Genomic DNA, 21,965 nt, shown 5'->3' with positions numbered 1-21,965 from the left:
ATATAATTAGTAATAGCAGGTTTTTACACTCTCTACTACTAATGTAGTAGTCATCCCAACTTTGACTATCATCCCATGGGAACTCATGGAGGTGCAGCTGGTTATGTTGTGGATTCAGATGTTTGTGAATGTGGTACAGCTACTTCCCTCCATGTGGTTCACCTTTTTTCAAAGTTCTCCTGTTTTACTACTACAAACATCTCAGAACTTCTCTTTGATATTAACCACCTCATATCTTACTGTGAAGCCTCTTCAGCTTCTTTGCCATTCGATATTCACAAACTAAACTACTAAAATTGTGTGGGCTAGGTATGTCGCCTATCCGAAGCTTAAATGAGTAAGATGTCAATTCAGAATTCGACATAATAAATTCTCTTAGACGGCCCTATACATGTTGAGAAGACATAACCTAACAAAGCACAACTTGAGTATTTGGAAAGTGCACATTCAACTGAGGATTACTTAGCAATCATTAACAGATGTTTATTCTTATCCACCTACTGTTTTTATCAAACTCTGGAGGATGAAAAATTGAGTAGATCCATTGAGATTCGAATTTGTTACGACAGTGTGACGCACAGATTCCTGCAGTGGATGCCTTAATCAACTCAGCCATCAGGCCAAGTATATTCTGGGCTTTTTTATTGTAGTCGAGGCCAGATCAGTAGTCACCGACTGTGAATGTTGCTCTACAAGTCAACATAAATAATGCTGGTGCCACTAAATATTTAAATAGGAAGCCAACAATATCAACATCTGGTTTGCTGAACAAAACATCCACCAACAGTGTGCACGTGGACCTGGTACTATCAAATCCAGAGTCTACAACAGATCATTCTTACTCTGTCACTCAATGCACTGCTGGCTTTCCAATACTATGCCTATGTTTCCTGTCCACAGACTTCATATTGCCTTTCTAGCAGCGGAGCCGCAGCTAGTAAGCGCACTCGTGGTACCACACTCCAGGAGCGATTTAAAGTTAGGCATCAAGGCCACCATATGTAAGGGAGTAGCAAGCCCTTAAGAAAGACATTTAGGCCTCCTGCCTTCCACACTGTTGAAAGAACAGTTATAATTGGGGTTGAGTGACTCATAGCCTCTTGTCCTCTTCCATTGCACCTTCTACATTAACGATATCTACTCGCCTGCCCGCATGGATTGCATGGTGGAAGCAGAACTACCACCACACCAGCTGCGGACAGGCTTACTAACTTAAATTTGTGCTCCGTGTTTCAGGACAATTGTTCCCCACAACTGCTTTCATGTACTTCAGAGCGACCTCTTCAGGAGAAAATAATATGTGCAGTCAAACCAGCATTTGCAATTCCCGAAGAAAGACCAAAATCAGGGGCCCACATTCAGAAATCATAGAATTAATATTCCTTCATACTGAACTGACCTACCAGTGTACAAGACACATTTTTCGGATTTTTCTGGCCCTGTTGACGATCCCAACGAGAGGAAATGCAAGCAATAACAGCATTGGAGGATCCACACTACTAAGGGTTTTCCCACTGCACTTTCACTGATGTCATCACTGCCAAAAGTCTGTTTTACAACAGCAGTGCTGGTTGTTGCCTAAAACACAGTTGGGCTTATTTACAAGTCCCATTCGCTGCCGGTGCATCACTTTTTCCCATATTAAAAGTGATGAATCGGAGGCGCAAGGAGCTTGTAAATAAGCCCCAGTGTCCCTATACATTCTGTATGAGGCAGGGGAACAATGATGATGGAGGAAGAGAAGTTCACCTTATGTGGCAAATGTTCTGTCAGCACCTAAATCAGGCATTTACTCTCTCCACACTTCAAAACAGAAAATCATATCCAGTACCATTGCCCCAACCAGTGACCACATAGTTATTGTTAAAAGTAAAATGCAAGATAGCCCAAAATCCTTTTTGGTATTACCAAAATAAAGCAGATTCTGTGAGTCAGTAGCAACAAAAATACATGAAGCAAAATCAGTACACAATGTTGGCTCATCTTTCCGTCTCTCAAGCTCTTTGTCCATATCAATCTTTTTGCATCGCTTGTGTGTGTGCATGAACATGTGTGTGATTGTATACCTCTATTTCTCAATCTCTGCAGATCCCTTTCCTACAAATTTGCACAGCTGCCAGGAGGATCTCCAGATATGTAGGGAGATATATTTTCATAGCAACGTTGTGGGTGTGAGTGTGGGGAGTGATAGTGTTCTTTCTCCCAGTGTTGAAAAACGCATTCGGTAAAAAATATTTCAGGAGCCTGGCTCCTCCGTAAAGAGAAATGTCTAGATTTTTATTTCACCAAGTACCGATCTCTACAATAACGCAGAGCAGGGGAGTTTCCATCTGTACGTGGACACACACAGTACATCTTCCAGCTGTACAGTATGTACGGAATTTGAGTCTCAGTCCCATCAGACTTGCCTGAAACAAGAACTTCTTGAGAAACAGCTGTCCCACCAGTACTTGGTTGGGTGCCCAGCTTTAGTCGCCTAATCTGTTACATAATTGTCTACGCTATCTACACGACGTCTTGTCACTGGTGCAGATGTTTATCGAGCAGCATCTCGGACAGTGCTAATTTTCAGAACTCCAAAACATTTTTACATTTCCAAAACCATGAAAAAATTTTCGGGGTACAAAAGTGCATGATAGTAATCTAAACTAATAAAATGAATGCTCAAAAATGGGAAGTGAAACAGACAAGTTCTATTTTAGGTCGAGCTTTCAAGACCTCTTGTATATACTTTACTATATACTTATATACTTTAGTATATACTTATATGTGTATGTACTTTGTGGGCTCTGGAAATCAGCCCTAGGACTTGTCTGCTTCCGCTTAGGGACTTTTTTCCCCTGTTCATCTGCCTCTATTTAACTATCTTGATAGAAAACGACCAGCAGAGATCATTAAAATACCAGAATTGCTTTCTGCTGAGGGACTTTCCTTTTCTGGCAACTGCCTCTATTTAACTTTCTTGATAGAAAATAACCAGCCGAGGTCAGTAAAATACCAGAATCACTTTAGATTCCAGTCCATAGAAATTGTCTTCCATGAGCACCCGTTTTTCATATCATGGATTTTCAGTGATATGACCACCAAAGGCCCTGATTTTATATTAAAAACAGAGCTTGGACTATACCATTTCCCGCTGAAAGGCAATTTTTCTCTCCATGTGTTCCCATACCTGGCATGTCACACAGTTTGGTGCTTACTTTCCCTTAATGTTAAAGAACAGTAGATAATGTGCTAATGTGCTGCATAGCTAAATACATATTAGGTCACTAAGGCGAGGCCGATTACATTGCAAATGCATGTTTTTTTGTATCCTCATTCTGCCAACTTTCTTGCTGGTATTGCTCTCCTCCCTCACGAGAAAGGAGGGGAAGGGAAGCATGGCCCCGTAAAGAATACTGCTGTTTCCACATTCATCCCCCCCCCGTGAGAACAAGGACGGACAAGTTCTAACACTTGGGTAATTATTAGGCACTAGGTAAGATAAGGGTAAGGTAAAAGGAAAGGTCAGGTTTAAAAGTAAACAGAAACAAGAAAATTCCATGATTAACCTCAAAATTTCCCCCCAAAATATCCAGAGGTTTAAGGAAAAAATAAAAATGAAGAACTTACATATGAAAACTTCATTAAAATATAGGGAGCTATTCATCCGAAATTACTTTCAAAATCATTACTGAACAAATGGAAATAAAAACACAGACATCCTTCAAAACAGCCTTTTTGGAACGCCAGCCATTGGCCTTTCAAGGTATGTGAGAGCCCATTACTGTAGCGAACACAATGTTAAAAAGAAACAAACTTTGTTAGCTTCCACAATCACTGTTTAAATTATGAAGCTATGGTTCCTCTCCTCCATAGATAGAGACAAATACCTTTCCTGTTTACACTGTATTTATTATTTGACTAAACTCTATCTTTTTCATGTACTGGTCCATTGCTTTTGCTTAAGTACTTTGCAGGTTAACTTGACTTTGCAATTCATGCTGTTACCCTTATGGCAAATGTGGTGCTGTGAGCCAAATTCTCAGTGGAAACAGAAAAGTTGAGCTCGCCGTGTGACTACACTCTTGGCCAATCACTTCCCCTTCAACTGTTTTCTTATCTGCCATAACTGTATATACACTAACCCCCACATGCATCAAGCATTTTTGTAGTCGCAAACGGTGCGATTCCTTAATAACGGCCGCTTGCGAATGCAAAAGTGCTTTTTGGGCTGCATGAAGCAATTTTAGAATTCGTAACATTTTTGCGAGTTCTAAAATTGCGGGTGCTTTTAAGAAGTCGCAGATGTACGATTTCTTAAAAGCAATGCATCATTACTTTTACATGTGTAAATTCGCAATTAGGGTGCCAAATTTACCGAGTGGTTGAACCACTCGGTAAATTTGGAAAAAGTGTGTAAAATGCTGAAAATGGTTTTTTTTCAACATTCATGTTTCACACACACATGTCCTTAGGACATGTGTGTGTGAAACATGATGCGAAAAATACATTTCAGGGGTGCATGGGGGGGTCCTTTGGACCCCCCCCTGCACCCATGAAATTTTCAAAGTGCCACTCGCAATTTGCTAATGCCTTCCCATTGACTCCTATGGGCCTTTTGGCCCATAGGAATCAATGGGAATTGCGAAAATTAACTTAAGAATTCGGTATTCATTTGGGATTCGGTAAAAATTGCGATTTTTACCGAATCACAAATGAATACCGAAAATAATGATGCATAGCATTTTGCACTTCTTAATTTGCGATTCCTTATTTTTCGCAAATTAGGAAGTGCAAAATGTCACAATGATGCATGTGGGGGTATGAAACACGACCAAAACCAGTATTAAGAAGTGTGCTAAAATGGCATTCAGATGGGCCATATTTGATGTAGCATACACACTAGAGCGATGTATTATGTGATCTGACATAGATTCTTAGAAAGGGATTGTGCTCACATAAGTACAGGCAGAAGGTTTTTGCATAGATCATGAATGTTCATTGGCGAGTGGGTTAAAGAAGTAACCTACCAGGAAAGAGCATAGGCACATCGAATTAGCTCTGGTTTAGATGGGTGTTTTTTCTTTTATTTTGAATTACAGCAGGAAAATCCTAATATATTCAAGAAGGCAGACAGACATATGTGCTGTTGCTAAGCTTTCCTCTTGCAAACCACCTCCTACAAAGTTTTGCATCAAATTTTCAAGCCCACGGCCGCCATCATTCATTCAGTTTCTAAGTCAAGTGGAAAACATTTCTAAGCTAACCCGCAAAAAACAGGACATTAATTTTCAGCAACAATTAGTACACCTGAAGAATCCCTGCCATTTTTCATGAACAAAACACCCCAGGGACTTGACAATGGAAAATAATGCAACTCAACATCAGGCCAATTATGGAGATATTATTGGACCAATTATTGGAATAATTGGGTTATTAATTGCGATAAGACAGTTATCGGGTCTACGCATGACTTAATGCAAATGATAAAATCTTTGGGCACCCCTACTGATATTCCTGTTTTAAGTCATCATTTTCAGGCTGATGGCTGTACTTTTAGGTTACTGGTGAATGCACCGTCGGTGCTACCTACTGGCCTCCCAGGTCCTTATTTTTATGTTTGTTTTATGAATATGGATGATAAGAAATATTATTTTCTTAACTTCTGCAAAAATGATCAGGAATTTCAGAGTGAGTGCAGAAGACTGAAAATAAACATCTTTGTTGTTGTTGAGTCACAAATGGTGAGTGAAAGATGGAACATGGCTGCCGCCCACCAAGAGACACCAAGGAGATCCTCATTCCTCACTTTTGCCCCTTCTCCCATCTTCTTTGTCACCAGACCATGTCTGAGGGTAGGACCCAAGGTTTGATGCCAGAAAAGGATGTAAGATTCTTCCTTCCTGATGTCACATAACCCAGGCTACCCCAGTGCATCCTTAAATTATTGCAAAGATGTATCTTTCCCAGAAACCGCTCTAAAAAGGGAATCTCTGCCCCAATGCGCTGATTGGCAGACTGGAAATATAAGATGGAATTACACTCCAGTTGTGTGGGGACCGTGTCTCCAGTCATGGTGCAGTGGTTACTTACCATAAAGCTGAGTGCTGGCTTTTTTTCTCGCCCAGGTACAAATTGGACGTACCCCTTTGATGCTCTTTTGTCCTCCAATGCTGCTAAATTGCCTGCCTGCCTGCCTGGTACCCTTTATTCAGTCCAAATGGTCCAGCGGCCCTGATATAGAGGATCATAAAGATCTTTCTAGCTCTCACCAAAATCCAAAGAAGACCCTCGTAGGAAAAACAGCCCAGGAGTGTGCATTATGTTTGTGCCGTGTATCCCTGCAAAGCACACTTCCTCTCTGTGTCCATGTTTGCTTTGTGGCTTTTCTCAGGTTTGTGCGATCACCAACACTTGTCTGTTTCCCACTTTTCTTCACCTGGGGAAGAGTTAGTACCACTCAAAACAAGCCAAACTGGTCTGGGTGATGGAGGCTGTTCATGTTGGGTCATGTGACCCTGCCATGCTGTGCAGAGATCCAGCACCTTAATGGAGAGCAGACTAACTGATTCTGGTTAGTTTAAAGGGGCCCTGCACCATCCAAGAGTATGCTCTGGAATGTGGCCTTAAGCCCTGGCTGGTTCACTTTCGGTAAGATAACACTCAGTACTCACTAGAACCGGTGCCCCCTTCCCCCGCGATTGTGGAGACATTGACCCATTCTCCTCATTAGGACTCCCTGGTATCAAGACATTTTATTTTTAAGGAAACTGTAGATTCAACGTCAAACCAGAAAATAAGAATGTTTTCTTCAGTGCTAAAACTCTTGACTCTCAATACTTAAGGGCTGATTCCAAATCGTCCAGAAGAGAGTCCTGGGAGGTGGTGCGATACCGAATACCTCTCTGGCCGACCAGAACAGGCTTGTGATCCCGGCTGTGGGAATTACTTAGTGAGAGATCACCTTGTGCGATTTTACTCTCCAGAAAAGCTGACTGGTAATATTACATGTGGATCTGGTTTGGGCTGTGGACACAACCACAATTTGGCTCCATGGGACCCAAAGCCTGCCCTATCCCCTGAGACCATGCCCGCCTGTGCAACCTATGCTAGCACCCATGCTCCTATTTACTTACTGCTCAGGGCAGGTGATAATTAGGAGTAGAATTGTCCTTGACATAACCATGAAGATTTCGACAATTTAATTTGGGTCTGCAGGCTTATTCCCAGTACCGTAGATAAAAGTCATAACGCTTGTCGCAGACAGTATATATTGAATGTAACATGGATGTTCAGTAAAAACAACTGCAGTTCCTTGGGTTATCAATGACGGGCTTCAATGGTTACTGTACATAGAATTACATATTGGGAGGTTCTATTAAAGTGTTGCACTTTTACATAAAATAACTCTGGCTGGTTGTTCCCAACTTTCTTGCAAATGTACCGTACCACACCACAGCCGAACCTTGACACTGCCTCCTTTGAGATGGCCTTGATTGCTTGACTAAGATAATCGATGTTTCAATAAGGTTTTGCAGGCTGGCCTTCTGTCACAGTATTTACACCCAGTGCCCTTCTAAGTGTGGAATACCCACAACTACCCCTTTGATGGCACTAGGCGGTCCCTGCAGCAGCAAAGGTGAGTAGGAATCCTGGTGCTTGCCTTACTCTGCTTTTACAATGTGCTAATTGGGTAGAAGGTTATGATGGAGGTGTCAATTGTCATCATCAAACTTGACAACTTTCCATCTCCTACTCCTGGACAATTTAATCAGGATCTCTGAGCTAATAGATAGAGATTTATTGATTCCCGACACCCTGAGGTACAAGGCCATGGGATAATAAAAATGGATAGGGCTTTTTCAGCAGGAGTTCTACCGAGTGGAATCACTTTTGGGTTTGTGGTTTGGATTACTCGATATTGGCCTTTGGCCATCAGTTCCAGGATGACGGTCCCCAGCAGAGGCACCTCCATTGGGCGTGCTAGGTACAGGTAGCTTCTTCTCACCCAGTCCCACAGATGGGCAAGGCATTTGGATATTTCTGCTTACTCCTCCAACTCTCCCTGCCCTCCAGAAGTACCATCCTTCTGGAAAAATTCCAAAGTCCTCCTTTGACCAATCATGTCTCTTCCTGAAACAAACAAGATAATGCCATAAACTATGGTCACCACATTTAGTATTTAATCAATGATTACTTCCATGGCACCCCGTGCCCCTGTCCCCCAGTAACCTCTCTCGTTAGTGTAATGCACTTCATTTAATTTGCTGTTTGGAAATTTTGCTCGAAGCACCAATTTCACAGTGCCAATGACATTTCACGGTATATGGCAGAACTGCATTGACTCAATTTCCTACATAGCAGAATACTGTGAGTCATTGGTAAGGTGCACGGAACTCACCCGCCAATCTCCTGGGCATGAAGTCTGCATTGCACTGTTGCCAAGGAGTTGACAAATAGAAGTCTCTGGCTTACATTGTCAGGAGAAACAGCTGCTGACAAAATGGATTATTTCCTCAAAATATCATTCAACTCAAATTTTCCTGTTCATGGCTCACCAATCATTTGCCGTTACATGTAGCGAGTGTTGAACATGCTTGGAAGGGTTCCCCCTCACCAGCTGTTGCAACTGTGGCATTGTTTCCAGATGTTTTGGGTGGTGCTGGGAAACAGGCAGTGTTCCAAGTGTGTGGGCTGACGAGAGAAAGAAGTCAAAGGAAATGTGGTCTGTGTCCAGGAAAGTAAGCAAATAAGGAGCGCCTCCCCCAATGGACATGCTTTGCATGCTAATCAAATTTGTCATGGAACGCACTCAGCAAATTGTCTCCCAGAACCTTGAGGAACTTTGCCCATCGGCACTTTCCAGGATAAGGCTCTGTAAGCTTTGTGGGAGCTAGATAAATGCATGAATGAATCAATGGTAGTGTGCTACTCATCGAAAAGCACTTCAGGACTTCATCAGGGGTAGCAAGCATTATATAAATGCAGACCTTTCCTTCTTCTATCCCTCCACTATCTTTCTCTATCGAAATAACAGTCTAACATATCCACAGCTCAAATTAATGCCATATTTCACTATACAAATCATTAATAATCCTTTTGGATTGCGGAGTAGCGTGCTACTCTCTGAAAAAGCGATTCAATGTCTCGTAAAGGGTAGTAAACACTACATAAATGCAATTACAATACAATACTATTCAAGGCTTCTTACTGTGCAACATACACAAAATAATCAGACCTCAGGCAGAAAAGAATACCCAGTGGTCGCCACGCAAAGCTAGAACTCTAGTTGAGGAGGACAATTCCTTTAGAAACTATCTTAAATGAGTCATCCAGTGTAGAGAACAGTTCGCTTTCCCAGTACTGCATCTCTAACAATTAGGACCAATAAGGATCTACAATGTTCATTTGTTTGATGATGTCAGCAGGGGTATGATATCTATTGTAATATATTTCACCGGATGCCCCCTTTAAATGAATAATTCTATATACCGTTTTCCTCTAGATCCGAATGACAGGTGCATTCTACAGGACTTTCCGAATATCTCCGAATAACTCAGGGTGTCTCTGAGTTAATAACAGCGTTTTCAATGGCTGATCCTTGCCTTTGAAACAGTATTTCCCAGTCTCTTAGTCACCCACAGGGCAATCTCAAAATCAGAAATGCCCTAAAAAGAAACAAGTTCATGTATTTTTTTGTAGCATTGATTGTATATAATGTATGTATTAACTGTTAGTGTGTAGGTGCACCAGACCCCCAACCACAGTCTGCTTCTGTGGTAATATTTTCTTTAAACAAGCACTGGCTAATATATAAGGTCTCATCTTAGAGATATCTTGGCTATGCCTTTTATTCATGCTGTATGATGCTGTACTGTACCAGCAAAAGAAAAGCAGGTGCGATATGTTGCTGAGGCGGCTGCATCATTTTCTATGAGCACATGCGTCATGATGTTCGCACACATATACATCGTGATGCATGCGCGTGAGATAGGTGTTCCTTTTTTATTATTTACTCATCTGAGGTGAATCAGTAAATATTAAATAGGAAACTGAAGAAGCATCAACGTGCTTTTATGTCTACAATGGTAGGGCCGGATCTACCAAAAAAATAAAAATAAATTGAAATTGGGACCAGTGCGGTGGAGGTGGGGGAAACAGAGGGGCGGGTCAGGCTAGCGGGTCGGGGGAGTAAATTAAAAGAAGCTTATAATGGAGAAAGCAACATGAAGGACAGGGTGGAGAGACGCAAATGAGGGAGAGAACAACACGAGGGCGAAGGGAGAAGCACATGGGTGACAGCAACACAGAGCATGGGAAGGGAATCAGATGAGAGAAATTAACAAGGAGAGCAGGGGGAGAAGCATGCAAAGGAGACAGCTGGAAGAAACATGCAATGTCATGGCATTTTAAGCAAAGTAGAAAAAAGTACCAGTGTGCAGTGGAAGGATATAAGGAAAGAGGTTATGATCCAGAGGCTGTACATCACATGATAGGCAAGCAATTGAATAAGAAGCAAGCACATGAGAGTGACAATAGAGCCAACCAACGGGAAGCTATGGGTGGGCTTTAAGTCCATTGCAAGTTCTTGGTGAGCTGACAGCAGGTCTTTTTCTAAGCTTTATGTAGAAAGCACACAAACTTAGACATACTATCACTGAGCTCTACTCATAATATAGTCATTCTTTAATATGAGTAATATTTTATAATTTAAGAGTAAGGCAGTGACATCCACCATCTTGGTAAAATATAAGTCACATCTAGTTTTCATGGCACACCTAATACTTTGAACAGACTTCACCCTTGTCAAAGTGAGTGGGAAGACGAAATTATGTACGTATGGGTGGCTGATCACTTAATAAAGTATTCAATATTTAGGAGCCATGGCTGTGGAGGTCATTTGGGCATTTGGTTGTCAAGTTCTCTTCATCCGACGAAGAGGACATAGGTTGCTATTAGGTTGCATTCAGTCTTTCCCAAAGTGCTTCCAGTGTTGAATTGTGAGAGAGCAGAATTGTTGCAGCCAATTTCAATTGACAAAGTCTTGATTAGTGTTCATCTCCTCTAATAGCCACTTTCCTCCAAATGATAGAGTCCAGACTCAAAAATAGTTGTGAATGGTCATCTGACTTAGACTCTGGCTCCTGTATTTGTCGCGGGCAATTTCTAGTAATCACCGCACAGGCCGAGAACTGTTAAAACTAGATCAATATTGTATAGCCTGCTCGTTGGAGCCTCTTGGATGCCCCAGTTGACTTTGTGGTGATGGAGCCAAGAATCAGCTCTTGCGAGGAAGTGCAAAGGCTGATCCTGGGTGCAAAGGAACCTGAACATCACCTAATGCCAACTTAATTTGTCCTTGTCTGATGAAAGGAACCTGGCCCTCGAATACCAAATCACCTCACACAGCAATGACTCCTAAATTTTGCACCTGCTGTTTAGCAACCAGGATTACAAAATCTCGCCTCTCTGCTCCCAGTGATAAGTATAGGTGCTCGAAGTTGGACTGTGGAGGGTGCTACAGCAGCTCCCAAATAAGCATGATTGTGTTCACAGGGTGAAGGGGCAATAAAGACACTAGGGGCATCTTAGCAAGAACCTTGTTAAAATTATCGCTGTTTTAGCAGCAGGAAACTGCCGCTAAAACGGCGATAATGAGCTTGCTAATATGCATTATTGAATTCCAATAGAAGCTCAGGTTAGATGTCCTGCACATCTAATCTGGGCTTCTATTGGAATTCTATAATGCATATTAGTAAGGCCATTATCGCCGTTTTAGCGTCAGTTTCCTGCCGCTAAAACTGTGATAATTTTAACGAGGTTCTTGCTAATATGTCCCTTATTTTTTTTGTATCTAGGAACATTTGATATGCTTCAAAGACAGTGCTCACATGTTACGCTGTGTGCTGACAAATTACTACTTCTTTTGGCATAGAGTTTGTGCTTTTTTACTATTTTTCTCTAACTTCAAGGTCAGAGGAATTTCTAAAGCAAGCCATCTGACACTCTTGCTGCAGCACTGGGAATGTGAGTTTTTGTTCCAACATACAACATAAAAAACACATGTTAATGACCCGTACAAACATTTCAAAAACCATAGCAGTTGAGAAAGCACAAATGAAGTGCGTTTGTTCTGTGATCCTTAAGTGTAACGGAAACAAAGATTTTGAAAGACTAAGAAAATTGAGACATTTTTCTTGGTGATGTACAAATTATAATGTTTGCTGAAACCCATTTGCCACACCTTTACCTTTGTGTGATGCTTGACTTTTTCACAGTCCCTGTGCCTTCAGTGGTGTAACATTGATGGCAGCAACCCCACTCTGAAAATAGTTACATCATCTCTGTGATAAGGGTGAAATTTGCTCACTTATGAAACAAGGAGAGCATGGTTTATTCGGAGAGAAGAGACTAGATCTTGTCTGGCTTTTCCAGACACATAAAAGCTTGAAAAAATGTGACACGTATTTCTTTAATCCGAACTCACCTCATTGTGTAATCAGACATTTATGAGCACGCTCCGTTACCACTTCTCAATGCAAGCTGGATTGAAGCTGTAGATGGAAATGACACATCTTTTATAAGTTCCAAGCAGTCGGATTGTGCCGTGGGCACAAAGAACGTTTTCCGATTTAATCAAATGTTAGAGTAATTCCATCATGTCTGTAGAATTACACTGTAGCTGCTCGCTACGGCAATAACCATTTCAGAAACAAGTACAAGTAAGTATGTAAATTGTTACACAGTGTCTTCACTGTACAGCCATGACAGGAAAATACAGGCCCCGTGTAACATTCTACACTATGACCGGGTGTGGCTGCAGCGCGTGCACACCAACAAGTTACACCCTGCATTACCGCAGAACGATTCAGCGTTTGGATAAAAATATAAAGGGTTGAAGCCACTGATGAAGTCAAAGAGAGGGTGCAGTCAAGTGACAATATATTACGGCGGGACAGGGACGAATGAGCTTCTCGCTATACAATGTTAATTATTTTATCGACCTTGGAAGGATGAAAGTCAGAGTCTGCCCTGGCAGAATCTTAACTTGTGTCTTGCAAGTAAGATTTGTGTCTGTGTAGCAAAATGCCTTCACGGTGCTAATGCTTACTAGTTTCAAATGGGCCTGTTTGGCCGCTCGTGTGGGCGTGGCCTGCTCGAGGGTGTGTGTGTGTAAAGATGAGGAATGCTGGAGCCCCACGAGCTGATGTAGGTTTCGGGTGTGCATGTGTCCAGGACAGCACGCGGGTTCACAAACAGCACTACTATTGTGGCCATGAGGCAAGCGGGGGCTTCAATAGGTGTAGGAGGAAATACCACCAGGGCCCTTGTGCCTGTCCGACACCTCCCCCTCCCTCCTTCGAGTCCTGAACGTTAACGATGAGTAAATCTGATGTGATAACATTGGGTCCTATTCACAGAACTAACTTAAGACAAAATCCAAAATTTACTACTATTTTGGTATTCACAGAAGGCACTTACTCATTTTGGTATTCACAGAAGGCACTCACTCATTTCGGTATTCACAGAAGTTAGGAGTCCTAACTTTAGGACTCCTAAACTGAGAAAAATCTTAACTTTAAGACTTTCGGTATTCACAGAAGGCATTTAGAAGTCCTAAAGTTAGGAGTCCTAACTTTACTACTCCTAAACTGAGAAAAATCCTAACTTTAAAACTTTTGGTATTCACAGAAGGCATTTAGGAGTCCTAAAGATAGCACTCCTAACTTCTGTGAATACCAACATGAGTAAGTGCCTTCTGTGAATACCAAAATGAGTATGTGCCTTCTGTGAATACCAAAATGGTAGTAAGTTTAGAATTTTGTCTTAAGTTAGTTCTGTGAATCAGGCCCTACGGGAGGAAAAGTTCAGCCGCAAGTGACTCAAGCAGTATTGCAAAGCATGCTGGTGATATTGACATGCCATGTCAACGATGCACCCTAATAGATATCCACATATATTACAAATGGGTGTGATCCTGCGACTGTCTCATGCAGACCCCGCCATGCTGCTTCGGGATCTGCGAGATATTGGTGAATGAAGACATTTTGCAAGGGAACAGCCACTGCAGACTGTGGGAAGTTTCAACGCCGCAGACAGTAATTATGTTATATAAAGAAAGTTATAATATCATATAATGTAATGACTACACCATGTTTTTGAGTTTATTTAGATGTGGCAATTCTCCTACACACTTTACATAGCATTATCAAAGGTAAATAAATTGTCATTTTATGAATATTTTTCCCTGAAAAGGATGGTTTCTGGGAGTTCACAGAAGCATTAACAGATGGTCTGTATGAAAACTGCTGGGTCTTACCTAAACAGCGATATAACAGAAGACTTAACGATCGAGGGTTGAGGTCTGGATCACGGGTCTTCAGAAGAGATTTCGAAGGCCCTCTTTGACTCTCAGAGCCAGTGGAATCCTCCCATGCCGTTCTCCCATAGGACAGTGTATGAGGAGGGGCTTGTCACCGGAGGAAGATGTATGTGAATAAAATCCCCAATTTGATGCATTCTTTCAATGGGCCTCTTTGGTTACCTGAGCCAGGCTGTCAAGCATCAGGTGGAGAAGAGAAGCCACATCGAACATTTTCATCTCTAGTGAATCTCGGCCATGGAAGAAGGAGGAGGTCTTTTTGCGACAGCTTATAGGAAAACCTGGGTACTGAGTTTGTATCCTCTGGCACTGAATAGGATGAGCCATGGGCCGCCACCTCTGTGGATGGCTTTTGGTGTTGAAGAGCAAAGAAGATAGGCAAATCCGACAAAGGATCTGACTTAGAGGTTGGCGGATGGGATACTCCATCATAAATGTGACGTATCACTACTATGTTGTATTACAAGCATCAAAGGATATAATCAGGGCCAACCGGGCTTTTATTCCTCTGGGCCTTTTCCTTGGGGACTGGAGCTACTGGGGTCCAATTCTGAAAGTCCTGTGTTGTTTCTTGGCCCTTTTTTCACTTTTGCTCATCCCCAAGATTAATTGCAGCAGACACAGGGGTGTCAATGTATAGAGTAAAAGGGGGAGAGGGCTGGAGAGAGACTGAGCTATCAGACAGGGAGATGAGAAGGAGAAAAATTATGGATGGATGAGAAGACAGAAGTTAACTCGAGGAGATGACAGGAGCACTGCTGGATTGGGCATTTCTGCCAGGACTGGTTTTGGTTCCCCAGTCTGGCCCTGGATATAATGGACTTGTGATAATGTAGACAATATATCTGTCATGTTTATGACTGTCTATATGCCAAACTCTAAATTCGGCCAAAAATATTTGTATTTGATTAGACATAGGTCCTCATAATATGAACCTGCACTAGCTAATCTTCACACAAGCAGGTTGTTTTCATTAATTCGTCCTATGAAAATACCTCCAGATACTTCTGTGTGAAGTGTTACATTTTATTGGTCTGCTTGTGCAATATGTAGCGTTTTGCAATTTGTTGGGATGCCACCTTTATGCTTTCTATACACAGATCTATCAGATATAGATTTCTGAGTATCTACATCAACAGGATGGTGTCAGAAATACTGCAGCCAGGGCGAGACAATAATCAATCATTTTGAAACAGACACAAACATTGAGAAACAGGTGTCTGAGGTCCACGATTTATGGCCAAATTAGGGGAGATGTACCTGTGGATCTACTCCCAATGCCAAATATGCATCTTTGGAGACACATAATTGTGGGGATCTAAAAAGTGAACATCACAGCATATACAGGTGTGTGGGGACAAGAGCACATTCAGAGGCAACTGAAGCCAAGAGCAAAATCGTACAGTCTGTGAAGCCCACATCCAAGCTAAGATAATTCTGAAACCTTCTCCTTACATTGGGTCTGTGGAGCTCAAAGCCAAGATAGAGTGGGTGTTTGTAGTCCATATCTAAGATATGGTGGTTCTGTGGAGCCTACTAACAAGTTGAAAGGAGTCAGGGCAGCCACGTACAAATCAAGATCAGTCTGCCAAAATATATCCAATTTGAGGTGGGAGCGTTAACCAGTGTGAGATGGTTGTGTGAAGAGCAGTGCTTAAATTGTAAATAAATAAGTGCCAGGGCATTCGCCAGGAGACCACGGCGGCATGCACCACACACTGTCCCTGCTAGCGCTGTCCATGAGAGCAACAACACAACTACTAGCCATCCCACTCCTACCAGTGTGACAATTCGGACTATTTCATGCCCCCAAAGCTTGGGTGTCAAGTAATAGTCATTTTGATTGTATATTGAATTAATAATTAACTGTTGTTGTGGTCATCTCTAGATTCACCAGACATGGTCACCACGTTGTAGACTGTCACAAGCACCGATGTTGACAGTGAAGTACCGGTGCTAGCACTGGAAACCACCTGCTCAAATTAAGCACTGGTGTAGAGCCTGTATGCCAGGTGTGATGGAATCTTAGGGTTGGCCAATCTGTTAATGGCGCAAATAATAATCACCATGACAACACATGTGACTGTGGCATTATGGCTCAAATGGTGTGGTCAAATCTCAGGGTATGTCCACACATAAAGCTCTTATTTGTATGAAATCCTGTATATATTCTTAATGTTCCCTTCATTAGAATGTCAAATGAATTTGAACAGTGTGGAGACTGGACAGTGTCTAGGAATGAAGTACGTAGCAGATTTATATACCTGTTTTTAATAGTACTTCTGTCTGTTGCATTTCACAGGTGGTCCAGTCGATTTTCTACAGGCACTTGATCTTAGGGAAACAACGGAAGGGGTCACCATCGCTTCTGGGCTCTGCACGCAGCGGAAGGGCGTAGAAGAAACGGACATTGCATTTCGCATCGAAAACAAGACACAGTTCAGTGCCCCAACCAAGCAGCTTTTCCCAGGTATGTTGGTTAGTATACACGCCAACGTTTTAGAAGAGGAAAGTGGGAGAGTTAAAAAATAATTGGGGGAATGCATTTCTTCCATTTACTTCTATTTAAGCAGAGGCAATTTCAGGCAGGAGACAGACAAAATAAAGTAATTTTTTACTGAAAAAAATCTTGATTCTCCTGTCTGAATCGAGTTTATTGACAAATATGATTAAGGTACGAAGCACGCGACTCTTGATGGACAAAGTGGCTGGATCTGAATAATTTAGGCACAGGCTGAGACTGCTGCCTGTATCCTGATTTGCCTAGTAGTGTAGCCCTAGGGAAAGAAAGGAAATGGGACCCCTGGCTTCCGTTTAAAGGATAAAATAATCAGGGTTCAGAGGGCCCCTCAGGCCGCGGTGTCACTGCACCTGCTGCACCAATAAAAGCTACGCCCCTGGATTAGCCAACTCATATACTATCCTTCTCCACTGAGATATTCAATTTTCTGCCGACATTTGTGATTTACCGGCATAGTGTGATACAAGTGATAGTTTAATAAATACACCATTATCAAGTCTATTTCACTCATGAATAAACTACACATTCAGAAGTTTAAACTGCTCCCTGTAGGTGTCTCCGGTGATGGAAAAGCTGTTAGGAAAAGCAAGCATGATGAACACCCATTTAGTCTTAACTTAATGATAAGCGACAAATATTTAAGAGATCCAAGTTACACCCAAAGGATTCAGATAAAGTGCTACTGAAACTATGAGAAAGTGCACCAGACACTACATTGTGTAGGAAAGAAAGACATCTTACTGAAAACTTATTTTGCATTTCTAAAAATTTCCAAACCCAGTGCATGCATTCTGTTCACAATACAAACGTGAGTTTGAGATAAATGTAAATTGATACTTGTATAGCGCACTACTCACCCGCTATAGATAAGATAAGAATTTTGGGCCAAGGTTCCCTTTCAATTCCAAAGATTTACAGCTGGAAACTACGACTATGACATAGGTCTAGTATGCATATATAAATTTGAAAGTTGGATTAGTAAGCTGGATAAGTATAATTTACTACATGTGTAGGCAGATAGTATGTATTGGATACATTGCACCTGTGCTTGTGAACCAGGCCCATTAACTTTATGGAGTCTCCTTGCTTCAGTGAATCAGGCACATGAAGGGTTTAAACCACATTCTCCACTGGAGAGTGAGGTTTGCCTACGACTCCCTGTCATTGGCCACCCTTTCTTTATTAATGCCATGGAATTCTCTTCTGCTCACAACCAGGAGCTGCGATAACCTACTGGGTTTCAGAAAGGCCTTGATAACATGGCTGTTCGGGCAATCCCGTTAATCTGGTCTCCCGCAATAACATTACATACGATCAGCGCCATGAAACGTTTGGTGACCGTGCGCTCTACAAGTTTCTATTAACATAACATAACATAACATTTACATTTACAGGCGTCACTCTCATTCTCCAGTATTGGGGCAATATATGCCATTTGACCTCAGTTCTCACTCAAGCAATGAACAATTTGGAAATGTTTCGCATTATTTAAACTGATCCTTTTGAAAAGTATAGCAGACGATGAAATCTTTATAGATTTATCAATCATTCCAATCATTGCAAACTTCTAAAGGTTAATAGGAGATTAAAAAAACAGCAACTCTTCAAAGAAGAGTAAAGTTAGTTAAGTACTACTTATAAGACTCTCATAAATATTGTTAAATGTATTCATTTTTTCTCACTAGAAAGCACTGTTTTGTTAAAAGTTCCAAAATACCTTGCAAAAGTAAAAAATAAATCAAATATATCTCAAAATAAAGAATATTTGATCACATCTAATTATGTATGAAAAACACAAACATTCTAAGTATGATACAAAATGTGCTCCATTCTAGACACTGTCCACAAAGGAAAATAAAATACAGCTACAGAGCATTGCATTGAATCAAAATTACCACACCTAAGTAGGAAAAGTTATCAGACTATGCATAAACACATGAGAGGCAAAAATGTTCTTGAACATGATAAATAGCATTGAGTTTTGATTTTCTTACCAGTTTAATAATCTACATTTTGAGGATTTGTAATAATATGTCCTCTAAATAAAACAACTCTTTTCAAGCATGTGAATTACTGCCAATTTTGTGTTGTAGAAAGATTAGGGTATATCTGAAATATGTAATACAGCAATGCTTCTAGCACTTGAACCTTTTAGTAGATACCAATTTAATAACAAAGTAAAAAAAAAAACTTGCAGCCCAAATGATGGTCCAATATTATAAAAGTAACATAGCTTAAAAGAATCATGTATCAGTTCATATTAGCAGTTGTATCTCAAAGAAAACCATTTGAATCACTTATTTTATTTTATATTAAAATTACCCAAACTTATTATTATAGAATTGGTAACATTGGCAGTGTTAATGGTTCACATTAACAGTGTTAATAGTTGCAAAATATTGCCATATTTTCTAAACACTAGCAGTTACAGCCGCGGCCCGTGCAGGTAAGAGCGGTGGGGTAGGGGGGTAGATTTTTATGGATGATTGATGATGATGAGGGAAAATTAATTATTTATTTAATATCCCATTATCATCGTCAGTCAAAATAAACCCAACCCCTGGCCACACCGCCCTACCGCTCTTACGTAACTGCACTGACTGCGGCAGAGCAGTTAGTTTTACAGTGGTAGGATATTTGCTTCATTAACGTGCTGACCTTTCAGAAAAGACTAAAACCTACTACACTGTATTACGTCTGTGCCTTCCTCACCGTTGGAGATATTTGATGGAGTAAATACAAACAGCTTAGTAAAGCGCAATCACATTTTTTTTCTAGATGGCCAATTTCCTGAGGATTTTTCTATACTTACGACAATAAGAGCAAAAAAGGGATCTCAGTTCTTTCTAATTTCCGTGTACGATGAACAAGGCATCCAGCAACTGGGTGTGGAAATTGGACGCTCCCCAGTTTTCCTCTATGAGGACCAGAATGGGAATCCTACTCCAGAGAACTACCCCTTTTTCAAAAAGATCAACCTCGCAGATGGCAAGTAAGTGAAAATTGCTAACTTACTGACTAAATGATTTGAAATGAATTATTAGAATAATGAAATTATGTTTGGGTACAAACCGTGTTTTGACTTTAGCACTAGGTCATTAGTTTCCATAATAATCGTAACAGCTCACCTATGTATTGCCTTGTCTTGGATAAGCCCTTTACAACTGAAGGTGACTGAATGGTAAGTGATTTTTCGAACTAGCAGTGCCCAAGGCTAGAGGCCCTCAAGCTATAAAAACAGGGGGAAAAAAATCTGGTCCAGCATCGACTATAAATTCTCTGACTGTACTTTGGTGTAGCCTGGGCCATTCTTCTTCTCTTCCCTCTCTTTACAATATTAATATGGTAGCTAATATATTTGTTGCTCAAATGTAATGGTATCTTTATGAAAACAGTATGTTATGCTCAAAACTCTTATGTTAGTACTGGTGTTTTATTTTTGCTTTTTTTGCTGTAATCGTTGCTGATTCTAGTTAATAAAAAAATAAAAAAATAAATGAATGAATTTTCAGACCAAGTCTGACTTGTGGCTTTAGTGCTTCTGGGCATGGCTATACATAACATCAGAAAAATCTAAATTATTAATCCGCTGTTTGATTGGATACACGTTTGATTCATTCTTCATTGCTCAAATGAACATTGTAGGGATGGAAAACAAGGATAAAACACCAACACATTTACAAATTGTTTATTTAATCAAATACATGGCACTTTCAAATGATCTTAAGCTTGTAGGAATGTATCGGATAAAAAGTGTCCCTAAATACGAGTTGTGCAGCATGGAACACATCTATGTGAATGAAGTATCTCTATGATAATACCGTTTTCCACTGAGGCGAACTGATACTCTTCTCTCTACATAATCGCAACAGACTGGGGATCACTTGAAATCTGGATTGGGACTTCACATACTCAACATGACAATTCTGATGAATATGTGATCCAATCATGGATGTCAATTTATGGTATCCAGGAGTAGGAATTGCTACCCCTTGCTTGACCTTTGACCCGTTGGTTTCAAGGACCAAGAATGAAGTGGCAAGGAGAGAAAATAAAGAGGCTCTGTACTGTCTGTAGTTTGCATTACTGGCTGTCTTCTAGGTCACCTGCTGCAAATAGACTATTGAGAGGCTATGGGCAGATATCATACATTTTCAAGGGTGTGTGATGTAACTTCTGCTACGCCAAGCATTTTGGTAAATCAGCATCCATTAATAAAAATCCGATGAATCCATAAATATCACAGAATTGCAGGCGGGATGGCTCTGGCTGACTAGGGGTATACTTCCAACGACAGGCCTGCTTTGATTAAAAGCATGGTAATTATGCATGTGAGTTAAAATACAATTTGGGGAACTACGCATATTCAATCTTTGTGCATGGAATACTATTTTGGTTGTTATAATCCCTCCAATCGACAAAGGAATGTTTAATTTCATTGCATTATACTCTCCTTTGTGAACCAGCACTTCTGACCCAACAGACATTTTCCTTCATTTTTCTTAGACCGCCTCGGAATGTGCAAAATCCAGCGACAAATGAATGTTGCAGTACTGTTCTACTGTGTAATGTTCAACATTGAAATTAGATATTTTTTCCGTTTGGAGCACAAACGTGACCCTCCCCCTTGCATTTTTGTGGAATAAGTGTTACTTTGCCTCGGGTCAGACTAAAGCAATGCCTTGTACTTGGTTGGCCAACAATGGTTACCGTAAACTTTAATGCTTCTCGAACACCGCAGCAAAGCAGATAGGGGCCTGATGAAGGGAGATAACAATGATCCCTAGCCAACTTCAGTGAAATGTCTGTACTAGTTTTCATTAAAATCTTATTTGAATCTGAAGTAAAAACCACTTTGTGAATTTATTAGGTACTTTTCTATATAATTATGTTGTAGACACACTTGATGGATAATCACCCATTTTGATCTGTAAGATTAGGGGCCCCTATGTAATCTCACAGTCAGGAAATACAACTCCTATCAGGCTGCATCAAAAAGGCACGGCTCCCTTGGGTATGCACCTGTTACAACGCATTCGTTACTCCGCACTACCATTACAACGCGACTTTTATAACGCA

At 40.9% G+C, this 21,965-nt stretch overlaps 1 protein-coding gene across 1 annotated transcript in view; it reads left to right on the top strand.

Annotated features, from left to right (window-relative positions):
- The window catches only part of COL5A3 (collagen type V alpha 3 chain), a 598,884-nt gene that overhangs the window by 211,597 nt on the left and 365,322 nt on the right, over positions 1–21,965 (top strand). Inside the window, exons 2-3 of the mRNA XM_078650321.1 lie at positions 16,668–16,835; positions 19,665–19,878. Coding sequence (XP_078506447.1) covers positions 16,668–16,835; positions 19,665–19,878 — 382 coding nt within the window. The remainder of the gene's footprint in view (positions 1–16,667; positions 16,836–19,664; positions 19,879–21,965) is intronic.

This window comes from Lissotriton helveticus, chromosome 1_1, assembly GCF_964261635.1.
Source record: "Lissotriton helveticus chromosome 1_1, aLisHel1.1, whole genome shotgun sequence".
NCBI lineage: Eukaryota > Metazoa > Chordata > Amphibia > Caudata > Salamandridae > Lissotriton > Lissotriton helveticus.
This window is presented reverse-complemented; position numbering and strand designations above follow the sequence as displayed.